The 13,081-nt window shown below is 42.3% G+C and overlaps 2 protein-coding genes and 1 pseudogene across 2 annotated transcripts; 2 read left to right on the top strand and 1 right to left on the bottom strand.

The window, feature by feature from the left end:
- LOC128378852 (uncharacterized protein K02A2.6-like) lies at positions 1-4,412 on the top strand (annotated as a pseudogene).
- A 955-nt stretch (positions 4,413-5,367) lies between these two features.
- On the top strand, positions 5,368-7,615 carry LOC128378840 (E3 ubiquitin-protein ligase TRIM39-like). Its single transcript, XM_053338413.1, has 3 exons — positions 5,368-5,620; positions 5,897-6,567; positions 7,592-7,615. The coding sequence occupies exons 1-3, from the start codon at positions 5,368-5,370 to the stop codon at positions 7,613-7,615; spliced, it is 948 nt and encodes a 315-aa protein (XP_053194388.1).
- A 2,139-nt stretch (positions 7,616-9,754) lies between these two features.
- On the bottom strand, positions 9,755-11,392 carry LOC128378780 (E3 ubiquitin-protein ligase TRIM39-like). The gene has a single exon (XM_053338374.1). The coding sequence runs from the start codon at positions 11,390-11,392 to the stop codon at positions 9,755-9,757; it is 1,638 nt and encodes a 545-aa protein (XP_053194349.1).
- Between the last annotated feature and the right edge of the window lie 1,689 nt (positions 11,393-13,081).

Below are 13,081 nucleotides of genomic sequence, written 5' to 3'. Positions count from 1 at the left end.
GGGAAAATAAGAGTTGTTGTCTGCCTGTGTTAATACCAAGAAATGTGTAGTACTGAGTTCGTCAAGAACAAAATAAACCCCTCTGTGTTCAACAAGAAGTTCTCCCTTGAGTTACCACATAAATGGCGACGAGGATAAAGTCACAGCGGATGCCTCGTATGGATGCAGATGAATGAGTAAGACTCGCTGCTAAGTGGCTAAGTTAGTATAGCACACCCGGACTTTGTAACCACGTGCAAGAAGCATGGCGGCTATGGTAGGAAGCACCACTCCTTTTGATAGTCAAACGCGGACGTGGGAGGAATATTGTGAAGTGCTCGACCATTTTTTTGAAGCTAATGGGATCGACGATGCAGGTCGACGGAAAGCTATATTGCTCAGTTCAGTGGGCAGTCAGACTTACAGCCTCATGCGGAACTTGGTCAGCCCCGCCAAGCCGGGAGACAAGAGCTTTGATGAACTTGTGCAATTATTAAAGGATCATTTCAACCCCAAACCCAGCGAGATTGTGCAGCGTTTCAAGTTTAACTCCAGAAACAGAAAGCACGGAGAATCAGTCACGGAGTACGTTGCTGCGCTGAGGAAATTATCACAAGGCTGCAACTATGGAGACAAGTTATCAGAGATGATACGAGATAGACTGGTTTGTGGCATCGGAGATGATCGCATACAGCGCAGACTACTTTCGGAGCCGGATTTGACCTTCGACAAGGCACTGAAGTTGGCCCAGGCTATTGAGACAGCGAGCAAGGATGTGAAAGACTTACAGTCTCTGGAGTTTGCACCCCCACACACGAGGGCACCTCAGGCAGTGCATAAGATGTCTTCGAAGCAGACCCCCAGTAAGCAGCAGCACCAGCGGAAAGCTTGCTACAGGTGTGGTGGTGAGCAGCACAGGGCTGGGGACTGTAGGTTTATTAAAGAAACCTGTCACAAGTGTGGTAAAGTTGGCCACATCCAGAAAGTGTGTAGGTTTAAGGGCTCAGCTAATAACTGGAAGGCTAGAGGGGGCGGGGTACAGACAGGAAAACAGGGGAGAACTCAGGGAGCGAATTATGTCAGCCAAGGGGAAGAAGAGAGGGATGGCATAGATTCAGATGAAGTCATGTTCACATTGTACAAAATAGATGAACTTGACATACCAGCAGAAGCTCCATTTGTAGAGACTTTGACAGTTAATGGGACAAACACACAGTTTGAAATGGATTCAGGTTGTGGGGTAACAGTAGTGAACTACTCAGTGTTCAAAACCCTAGGGGGAAAAGAAAAACCAAGGCTATGCCCGTGTCGAGTTAGGCTCAAAACATACACAGGGCATAAGGTCAAAGTCTTAGGAGCAGCTGTGGTTAAGGTGCAGCACAAAGGGCGAGCACTAGACTTACCTGTAGTAGTGGTAGGAGGTTCAGGCCCCAGTCTAGTAGGCAGGTACTGGATTAGGAGGCTAGGTTTACAGTGGAGAGAAACAACCCAGGTCCATCACGTCCAGGTAGAGACTGCAGAGGAGGTCCAGGAGAGACCAGAAACCCAAATCCACAATGTGGCAGAAGTGACTTTGGACGAGGTACTGGGGGAGTATGGGGAGGTGTTTAAAGATGAACTTGGGAGATTTAAAGGCCCTCCAGCAAAGATATATGTGGACAAGGAAGCAGCCCCCAAGTTTTTTAAAGCCCGGCCTGTCCCATATGCAATGAGAGGAAGAGTGGAGGCGGAGCTTGACAGACTCCTTGCCCAGGAGATCATTGAACCTGTAAAACATTCTGAGTGGGCAGCTCCTGTGGTTCCTGTGTTGAAACCTGATGACACAGCGAGACTGTGTGGAGATTACAAACTGACCGTCAACCAGATTTCAAAGTTGGAGCAGTACCCGATTCCCAAAATTGAGGATCTGTTTGCCACACTTTCAGGTGGACAGAAATTCTCAAAATTAGATCTCAGTCACGCCTATCACCAGATTCCCTTGGACGAAGAAGCAAAGAAGTATGTGACCATAAATACTCACAAAGGGTTGTTCACATACAGGGTGCTACCTTTTGGCGTTTCATCAAGCCCAGCAATATTCCAACGGACAATGGAGGGACTGTTACAGGGCATCCCTCACGTGACTATTTTCTTGGATGACATCCTACTCACAGGGAAAGATGACCGAGAGCACCTGCAGACACTGGCTACGGTGTTAAAACAGCTACAGGAGGCCGGTCTCAGACTCAAGAGGGCTAAGTGCCTGTTCATGAAGGAGGAAGTGATGTTCCTCGGTCATAAAGTGGATGCAACAGGACTGCACCCAGTACATGAGAAGGTACAAGCAATTAAAGAGGCACCCACACCTTCAAATGTAACAGAGTTGAAGGCATATCTGGGACTGTTAAACTATTATAACAAGTTTCTGCCCAACCTCTCAACTGTGCTTGCACCAGTACACAAACTGCTACAAAAAGACACAAAGTGGCAGTGGGGTGAAGCACAGCAAGCTGCTTTTGACAAGTCAAAGGAAATGATGCAGTCTGCTGAGGTCCTCGTGCACTATGACCCTGAGAAGGACATTGTACTGTCATGTGATGCATCACCCTATGGAGTAGGTGCCGTGTTGTCGCATCACATGCCTGACGGAACTGAAAGACCCATTGGATTCACCTCAAGAACCTTAAACACGGCTGAAAAAAATTATTCACAGCTGGACAAGGAAGGACTAGCAGTGATGTTCGGCATAAAACGGTTCCACAAGTACATTTATGGAAGGAAATTCACTATTGTGACTGATCACAAGCCCTTGTTGGCACTATTCAGTGAGATGCGAGCTGTGCCACAAATGGCCTCACCCAGAATACAGAGGTGGGCGGTAACCTTGAGAGCCTACGAATACACAATAGTGTATAAAGAAGGGAAGTATCACTGTAATGCAGATGCTCTGAGCCGCCTTCCTTTACCAGAAGTAGCAGAGGAGAAGCTTGAAGAGAGGGTTCTCATGCTGGAGAGCTCTGACATCACACTGGTGACAGCTGATCAAGTGAAAGCATGGACAGACTCAGATCCAGTACTCTCAAAAGTGAGGGAGATGGTACAAAATGGCTGGTCATCAAAAGTAAAAGGGGAGGAGTTTGCCCCCTATGAGGTGAGGAAATATGAACTCAGCATCCAAAATGGATGTGTGTTATGGGGTTCGAGGGTGATTGTGCCAAAAGCAGGACAAGAAAATGTCATGAGACAGCTCCATCAGTGCCACCCAGGAGTGTCCCGAATGAAAGCACTGGCTAGGAGTTATGTATGGTGGCCAAAGCTGGACAAAGAGGTGGAGGATACTGTAAAGAGCTGCATGACCTGTCAAGAGCACCGCAACGTCCCTGCACAAGCCCCATTACACCCGTGGGACTGGCCTGACAAACCTTGGAGCCGTATTCATGTAGATTATGCTGGACCTTTTATGGAGAAAATGTTTTTTGTGCTCATTGATGCACATTCAAAATGGATGGACGTGTATCCAGTGAACTCTGCCACATCAGCCACTACAATTAAGGTGCCTGCGCACCAGCTTTAGCTTTTCATGGACTGCCTGAGTTGTTGGTGTCTGATAATGGCACTTGTTTCACCAGCACAGAGTTCAAAGACTTTCTGATAAAGAATGGTATCCGTCATGTGACCTCTGCACCCTACCATGCTGCCAGTAATGGGTTGGCAGAGAGGGCGGTACAAACCTTCAAGAGAATGATGAAAAAATGTCCTGAGGGCTCACTGACAGCTAAAGTAGCCAGAGTGTTATTTAGCTACAGAGTGACTCCTCACACTACAACTGGCTTATCACCTGCAGAGCTACTTCTTGGAAGGAAGCTCCGTTGTACTCTGGACTCAATTCACCCAGATCTAAGCAGGAAAGTGATGAAAAAACAAGAACAACAGACAAAAGATCACAACAAAAAGGCAAAGGGACGCTGGTTCAAAACAGGAGACTCAGTGCTGACCCAGAATTTCAGTCTTGGACCTAAGTGGATCCCCGGAATCATTGAGTGAGTGACGGGACCAGTGTCATACACTGTGATGCTGGGTGATGGGAGAGTGGTAAGGAGACATGTGGATCAGATTCACACTCACCATCAGAGACCAGAAGAACACAACAACTTCCCACAGACTGTCTCTATTCAGTTAAGTCCGGCCGACCAAAGAAACGAAGCATGGCTGGAAGCTGAGGAGGTGGTACTCGGTGAGGATAAGTTGGAAGAGCCCGCAGCTACTGAAGCTGTAGGAAACTCAGAGACTAAACTAAGAACTGTGACAAACACAACTCCAGTGAGGAGACAGTCAAGAAGAGAAACCAAGTTGCCTAGTTACCTAAAGGACTTTAAATTGAACTAATAGAGATTTAAAAAAAATATATATATATATATATGTTCTATTGAGATGTATAGAAAACGCTTAAGGGGGGAAGGATGTGATAACACTGTTTATTTTGGGTGTTATATGTCTGCCGGTCCACAAGGTGGCGCCAGTGTGTGCTTGTTCTCCGTTGGGGGTATACTGTTGAGACGGGAAAATAAGAGTTGTTGTCTGCCTGTGTTAATACCAAGAAATGTGTAGTACTGAGTTCGTCAAGAACAAAATAAACCCCTCTGTGTTCAACAAGAAGTTCTCCCTTGAGTTACTACAGTCACCAAGGAGGACAGTTTGTTACACACCTGTCAACCTCCATCTGACTTAGCAGCAATGACATGAAAGAAGTATTACATTAAAGGTCACAACATTACAGGACAGACAGCTGTAAATGGACTGTTGTTTCTGTAAGACCATCAGATATATTTTTACATGTAGGACTGACGTCAGTTTGATGCTACATACCTTGTGTCAAATGCATGTCACTATAATCATGCCAAAATAATAGAGGTGGAGTATGAGCCAAGGCAGAACCAGAAATATAGGAAACGTCCACCGTCACACTCCAGTTAATCTGAATTTGTCAGTGACACATCACAGATGAAACAAGTCTGTGTTTCCTTCTATAGAAAACTTGACCTGAGTTCAAAGATCTTTCTCAACCACTAGTCTGAGTCACTAGTCAGAGGAAAACGTTCACTGTATTTCAGCAGGTTTTAACATAAAAATTCAGCTTTCCTCAGAAAGAAAATGTAATGATTTTCATTTCATAATGATTATTGTCATGTGAAGTTCAACTAACTTATACTTTATATTCCAGTAAACATACAATGAAGACTCAAACCTTGTGTAAAAAACATGTCTTTCTTTTCTTTCATGTGCCCTCCTTTTCTGTTGTTGGTGTTGATATTTTTCTTGTAAGCATACTTAGATATGTATGTAAGAGACTTGTGATGATTTTTTTGTATTACTTTTTTACACTTTAACTTTTGTTCTCTGTGTGTAGATATGTCTGCTGCCAGCTGTCTGAAATCTGAAGATCAGTTTCTGTGCTCCATCTGTCTGGATGTGTTCACTGATCCAGTCACCACACCATGTGGACACAACTTCTGCAAAAACTGCATCAATGAACACTGGAACAGTAATGACCAGTATCCGTGTCCACTGTGTAAAAAGGTTTTCAACACAAGACCTGAACTTCACATCAACTCATTGCTCAATGAGTTTGTTGCTCAGTTCAGACAGGAAGCTCAACAGAAAGTCAGCAGCAACAGCTCAGAGCAACAAGCTGACAAACCAGAAGAAGTTACCTGTGACGTCTGTACTGGAACCAAACTGAAGGCCCTGAAGTCCTGTCTGGTGTGTCTGACCTCCTACTGTGAGACTCACCTGGAGCCTCATCTGACAGCTTCACGTCTGAAAAGACATCAGCTGATGGACCCTGTGGAGAACCTGGAAGACAGGATGTGTATGAAGCACGATAAACCTCTGGAGCTGTTCTGTAAGACCGACCAGACATATGTCTGTGTCCTCTGCTCTGTTTTAGACCACAAGACACATAAGTGTGTTCCTCTGAAAGAAGAATATGAAGGAAAGAAGGCAGAGCTGGGGAAGACAGAGGTTGAAATTCAGGAGATGATCGAGAAGAAACGACTGAAGATTGAAGAGATCAAAAACTCAGTTGAACTCAGTGAGGAAGCTGCAGACAGAGAGAAAGCAGAAGGTGTTCAGGTCTTCACCGCTCTGAAGGAGACTGTTGAGAGAAGCCTGAATGAGCTCATTGAGACGATTGAAGAGAAGCAAAGAACAACAGAGAAACAGGCTGAAGACTTGATCAAAGAGCTGGAACAGGAAATCTCTGAGCTGAAGAAGAGAAGCTCTGAGGTGGAGAAGCTCTCACACTCTGAAGACCACCTCCACCTCCTCCTCAATTTCTCGTCCCTGAAAGCTGCTCCACCCACCAAAGACTGGACAGAGGTCAGCGTCCATCCATCATCATATGAGGGGACTGTGGTGAGAGCTGTGTCTGAGCTGGAGGAGACGCTCAGTAAACAGATGAAGAAGCTGTTTGAGGCTGAGCTCAGTAAACAGATGAAGAAGCTGCACGCTGACGCTGAGCTGAAGAGGGTCCAGCAGTATGCAGTGGATGTGACTCTTGATCCTGATACAGCATATCCTAAACTCATCTTGTCTAAAAATAAGAAACAAGTAAATAATGGTGATGTGAAAAATAATCTCCCAGACAACCGAAAGAGATTTACACGATACCCAAATATTTTAGGAAAGCAGAGTTTGTCTTCAGGCAGATTTTACTTTGAGGTTCAGGTTAAAGAGAAGACTGACTGGACTTTAGGAGTGGCCAGAGAGTCGATCAACAGGAAGGGAGAAATCAGACTGTGCCCTCAGAATGGTTTCTGGTGTATATGGTTGAGAAATGAAAATGAGTATGAAGCTCTTACTGGCTATTTAAGAAATCTCTCTCTGAAGTCTCAGCCTCAGAAGGTGGGGGTGTTTGTGGATTATGAGAAGGGTCTGGTCTCCTTTTATGACGTAGATGCTGCAGCTCTTATCTACTCCTTTACTGGCTGCTCCTTCACTGAGAAACTCTACCCATTCTTCAGTCCCTGTCCTAATTATGGTCGTACAAACTCCGCCCCTCTGATCATCTGTCCTGTCAATCACACAGCCTGATCAAATCTCTAAGGATCTGCAAATTACTGGGTATTGCCAGGAATACATAAACTTATTAAATCAATCTGTATATTTAACACCCACTGTGTAAATACCCGAACCAGAACAAGTATTGATACTACATTACCGGCATAGCAGTCAAAACCATCATATTTATGGATTAGAGACATGAAAACAAAATAACACAATGATAGATTGATCAAATTGTAAATGAAAACATTAATTCATGCTAACTAATGGTAAGAAATATACACATCCAGTGGTACAGTACAGTACACTTGTTTCCACCAGGATATGGTGGTGATAATGTCATCACTCTGTTATGATTTATTATAGCATTTGTTTTATTTGATGTATTTTGGATTTTTATCTTTCATCTGTGTTTTTACTACATTCCCCCCCTCTATTGATTAATGTGTCTACAGTTTCCATCTTTCTATCATTTCCATCTTACCAGTTGTGTGACAGACAGTAGAAAAAGACCTCACAAGTCAAGTGATAGAATATTTTGAAACAGGTGATTTTCTCTTGTGAGTTCCAGTACGGTTTCCGTTCCAACAGATAAACAACATACTATTTTTTTGTTCAGTAGATTTGCACTTCCTTTTACCAAAGCCTATTAACCAGACAGAGCTAAGGTACTTAAAATTTGTCAAATAACTTCCTCCTCATCTATCACATTATTGGGGTCCATTAGGGTAATATTCTTGGAATGGGATTTTTTTAAACCCACACAATTTCACCTTTTTTCTGAGTCACCTAGCTCTCTAGAAATGTGATGCATACTTTAAAACAGAGGAAAACTTGTGCTCTCTCCAAAACACCAAACTGTTTTTCCATAACATGTAAACTTTTCAAACTATGAGCAGTCAAACGAGGCGTGGAAATCACTTTTTCTTCAAAGTTAGAGTGGAAGCGTCAGTTAGCTTGAGTGCGAGAACCAGTAAAAAATAACCTTTTTTCGTTATTTTTAACTCGAGCTCACGGCCAAATCGTTAAAAGTAGACAAATAATTTTTTGTCAAAATGTAGACATAGGTGTTGGGATTCATAAAATGTGACTTTGACAGGCGGGGTCTGCACAAAATTTAAACGGGGGGGGCCGAGAGCAGCAGCAATACCTGTCTCACTCCCCATTGACCCTAATGTAATCGTCTTATTTTTTCAATAGAATCTCACTCTGTCTTCACACTGAGTTTACTCGCTCATTTTAAGGAACATCTGAATTAAATAAACTCTGTCAGAATCTGCCGGCTTCTGTGTCTCTCACGGTGTGTTCGGTTTTTGGACAGGAGTTACGGTTTTCTCACAGTTTGAAATTGTTCGGGACCTTGTCAGAAGCCAAATTCTGGGCGGATTTTTAGAATTTCCAAGCAGATTTTCACATCGCCGTAGCAACCATAGGGCCTTAGCTGCCCTTAGCAACCATAGGGCCTTAGCAACCTGTCGCTGGGCAGAAACTGAGCTACTTTTTTGTGATTGGCTAATTCTTCCTGTTTGTCTGTTTTGCCAGTTAACTGAGGTAGCAGCTTAATTTTGATCTAAGCTAAATGCAGAGCTGTAAAATGTACTTAAATCTGTGTTCTTTACGTTGTTTTTTTCAATATTTTATCTTTAGTAAAAATGATATTCCTAATGTACTGGTGATCAATGCATATACTGGTGAGCAATACATTTGATTATTAATGTAAGAAAACAAATAATGTATGTATTTTTATGCTCTTTATGGAAATCTTTGTCTATCTCGACGCATTGTTCTTGCCAACCAGAACATGACTATATCTTGGTGTTTATCTTGACACCTATCTTACATTTGAAGGGCATATCCAGAGACTAATCTAATTTACACTAATTTACACTTTCCGTTTCCAAATTTGGTCTCTTACTACCTCAGAACTTACTGGACCAATAACAGACTCCACAACAGAGCTTATAAAATGTGTCTTAAATTTCCTCCTTGGACCCACCACTGTTTAGTATTTTCACAATCTAAATTTTTACAATTTTAAAATGATTTAGGACTTGGTGGTATTAAATTATACTATCAAATACTATATTATCTAAGACTAAGATGAATAACCAGAGCTATTATAAGTTCACTGAAGCCTATATCCACTTGTACAATAACAATTACGGTTAAAGATAATTTTTCAATACATAAGCTAAAATTGGGAACAAATCCTACATATAAAGTTCTACCTCAATTTAAACATTCACACACATATTTCCTTCTTCTGTGAACACTGTCTCAATACTCAACATTATTGTTCTTTTTTCCCCCCACAAGATACTATGCAGTAAATTATTAGATCATGTATGTCTGAAATTCTAAATATGATAATAAATATGATGAACTGTTTTTGCTGATCTGTGTTTTCTTTTCTTTATCTACTTACTCTGTGTGTGTTTCTTTCTGTTTTTTAAGAGCTGCACTGAGTCAAACTCCTATCAATTGTGCTGACATGAATTTAATTGCTCCATTATTCGAGTAAATAGTGTCAAACATCCAGATGTCTTTCTCACAGTGATGGTGCATCCTGCAACTCAGACCAATCAATAGGCTGGATCTATAGACATGAGCTGGAGCAAAAAAACACAGACACAGACCTTTTTAAAAGTTTAATAAAGGTAAAAGGTAGAAATCCAACATAAGCAAACAAAACCCAATAATGATTTATTAATGTAATCTATCTTCTATCACTACATCAGGCAGTTTGATTGACAGGACAGATGATCAGAGGGGTGGAGTTTCCTCCACCATCATTATCACAGGGACTGAAGTATGGGTAGAGTTTGTCAGTGAAGGAGCAGCCAGTAAAGCTACAGATAAGATCTATAGTATCTACGCCATAAAAGGAGACCAGACCCTCCTCATAATCCACAAACACCCCCACCTTCTGAGGAGGAGACTTCAGAGAGAGAATGGCATCAGGCCCAGCAAGAACTTTGTACTCATTCCCATTTCTCAACCATATAGTCCAGTAACCATTCTGAGGTTTCAGAATGATTTGTCCCTTCCTGTTGATCGACTCTCTGGCCACTCCTAAAGTCCAGTCAGTCTTCTCTTTAACCTGAACCTCAAAGTAAAATCTGCCTGAAGACAAACTCTGCTTTCCTAACACATTAGCACAATCGGAGAATCTCTCTGGGTTGTCTGGGAGATTCTTCTCCACACCACCACAGTAAACTTGTTTCCCATCATCAGACAGGATGAGCTGAGGATGTGCTGTATCAGGATCAAGAGTCACATCCAGTGCATACTGCTGGACCCTCTTCAGCTCAGCCTCAATCAGCTTCTTCATCTGTTTACTGAGCGTCTTCTCCAGCTGAGCCACAACTCTCACCACAGTCCCCTCATATGATTGATAGACGCTGACCTCTGTCCAGTCTTTGGGTGGAGCAGCTTTCAGGGACGGGAAGTTTTGGAGGAGATGGAGGTGGTCTTCAGAGTGTGAGAGCTTCTCCACCTCAGAGCTTCTCTTCTTCAGCTCGGAGATTTCCTGTTCCAGCTCTTTGATGAAGTCTTCAGCCTGTTTCTCTGTTTGTTTCTGCCGTTTTCTAATTGAGTGGATGAGTTTTGCTTGACCACTCTCAACAGACTTCTTTAAAGCAGTGAAGACCTGAACACCTTCTGCTTTCTCTCTGTTTGCAGCTTCCTTACTGAGGTCAACTGAGTGTTTGATCTCTTGAATCTTCAGTCGTCTCTTCTGGATCATCTCCTGAATTTCAGCCTCTGTCTTCCCCAGCTCTGCCTTCTTTCCTTCATATTCTTCTTTCAGAGGAACAAACTCATGTGTCTTGTGGTCTAAAACAGAGCAGAGCATGCAGACACATGTCTGGTCGGTCTTACAGAACAGCTCCAGAGGTTTATCATGCTTCATACACATCCTGTCTTCCAGGTTCTCCACAGGGTCCATCAGCTGATGTCTTTTCAGACCTAAAGTTGTCAGATGTGGCTCCAGGTGAGTCTCACAGTAGGAGGTCAGACACACCAGACAGGACTTCAGGGCCTTCAGTTTGGTTCCAGTACAGACGTCACAGGGAACTTCTCCTGGTTTGGCAGCTTGTTGCTCTGAGCTGCTGCTGCTGGCTTTCTGTTGAGCTTCCTGTCTGAACTGAGAAACCATCTCAGAGAACAAAGTGTTGACTTCCAGCTCAGGTTTTGTGTTGAAAACCTTTTCACACAGTGGACACGGGTACTGGACATCACTGTTCCAGTGTTCATTGATGCAGTTTTTGCAGAAGTTGTGTCCACATGGTGTGCTGACTGGATCAGTGAACACATCCAGACAGATGGAGCACAGAAAATGATCTTCAAATCTCAGACAGCTGGCAGCAGACATATCTACACATGTAGAGTGAAAGTAAAATGTGAAAAAAACCATTTAATCATAGAATTACTCATTATTAGTTGTGTATTGTAATCATAAAATTAAAAAAAATGTTGAATTCTGTAATCAAACTTAACTTCACAGTTAACTAAGTGTAGTTAACTGTGTTGAACTGTAAGTTTTGTGTTAATGCTGGTCGTTGCAACACAGTAAATATTATCAGCTGTACTCACCAGAAGAACTTGATTTTACTTTTTCCTCAGACAGAAACAGAGACACTTGTGCTGACTGCAGCTCCTCTGTGTTTCTGGCAAAGTTTCACTTTCATTTCCTTCACTGCTGCATGGTACGTCCTCCCATTCATTTGAATGGTTTACCTGGAGAAACACAACCTCATGTCACACACTGGTGACCAATCACAGCCATCACTATGCCATGAGGTCGGAAGAAGCCGTTATTTAGATGAAGGGAGGGCATTGATGCCAACTGCCAAACACGTTAAAACGGATGAGAGAAACCTAGAGAGAGAGAGAGCAACTATGGTTGAGTGAGCTAGAGGGTGAATGAAGAGCGGTGGTACAAAGAAAGCTGATGAGTCAAATCAATAAAACATTAGTTGCTGATCGACTGGCAGCGGTTTCAGATCAGTAAAAAACCCCCGCCTTGCTGCAGATAGTCTGTTAGGTTTCGTTTCCTCCTTCAAGTTTAGACATGATAATAATTACATTTGACACATTATGAGATTAATCTTCGGAGAGAAATTTGACTTCTGTAGTTTTATTTCTGTCCTCTGCAGCTCTGAAACTGTCAGTCCAAAGTTCAGCTCACTGTTTGTCCTGTGATGTTTTAACCTTTTCATGCTTTCAATAAGAGAGGTCAGTCATACATGCAAGAATTTATCTTAGGGTCTTTTCCCCCCCCCCTCTTTCCTATTCAGTTGTAAAGTGTGATGTAAGTTGTGATTTATTGACTGTTCCCAGGTTCCAACAGTGTCCCCTGCATGGATGTTTTGTAAGAGCTGGATACTCGACCGCAAATGGCACCGTTCCAGTCCAATAAGAATTGCTTTTCTGGCACATACGTTTAAAAAAAAAAGGTTTCTAGCTTCTGTGTTGTGTGGCCCACTGAATATGCAGAGTGGTGTTTCTCCACCCGCTCAGCCCATTGATGAAGTTACAGATTTTCAAATCACTTTTTCTCAGCTTGAGGAGATTTTCACAAATATAGCACCTATTATTTTCAGTGCTTTATGTTTTACACAAGAGTATTAAATGCAGTTCTTAAAGCAAATACAATCAAATAAAATCTATCTATCTGTCTATCTATCTATCTATCTATCTATCTATCTATCTATCTATCTATCTATCTATCTATCTATCTATCTATCTATCTATCTATCTATCTATCTATCTGTCTATCATTATGATTGGCATTACATTATATGCTTTGTGGTATTTATTCTTACTCATTTTGTGTGGGTAATGTGGGTTTACAGGAATGACGTGTGGGTTGGTTGCTAATTGAGAGCCTTATGCATGCTGTATGTGATTGTGATTATGTTGTTGTGTTGTAATATATGTTTTATGTTGGACCCCTTTGAAAACGAGACGGTTCATTTCGAGGGGCTATCCATTAATAAAGAATAAAAAAATAAATAAATGTAAATGTTAAAGATATTGCTGCTCTTATATTTGTATTTTT

This window comes from Scomber japonicus, chromosome 2 (assembly GCF_027409825.1).
Source record: "Scomber japonicus isolate fScoJap1 chromosome 2, fScoJap1.pri, whole genome shotgun sequence".
NCBI lineage: Eukaryota > Metazoa > Chordata > Actinopteri > Scombriformes > Scombridae > Scomber > Scomber japonicus.
Note: the sequence above shows the minus strand (reverse complement) of the source record. Positions and strands in the feature narration are given on the sequence as shown.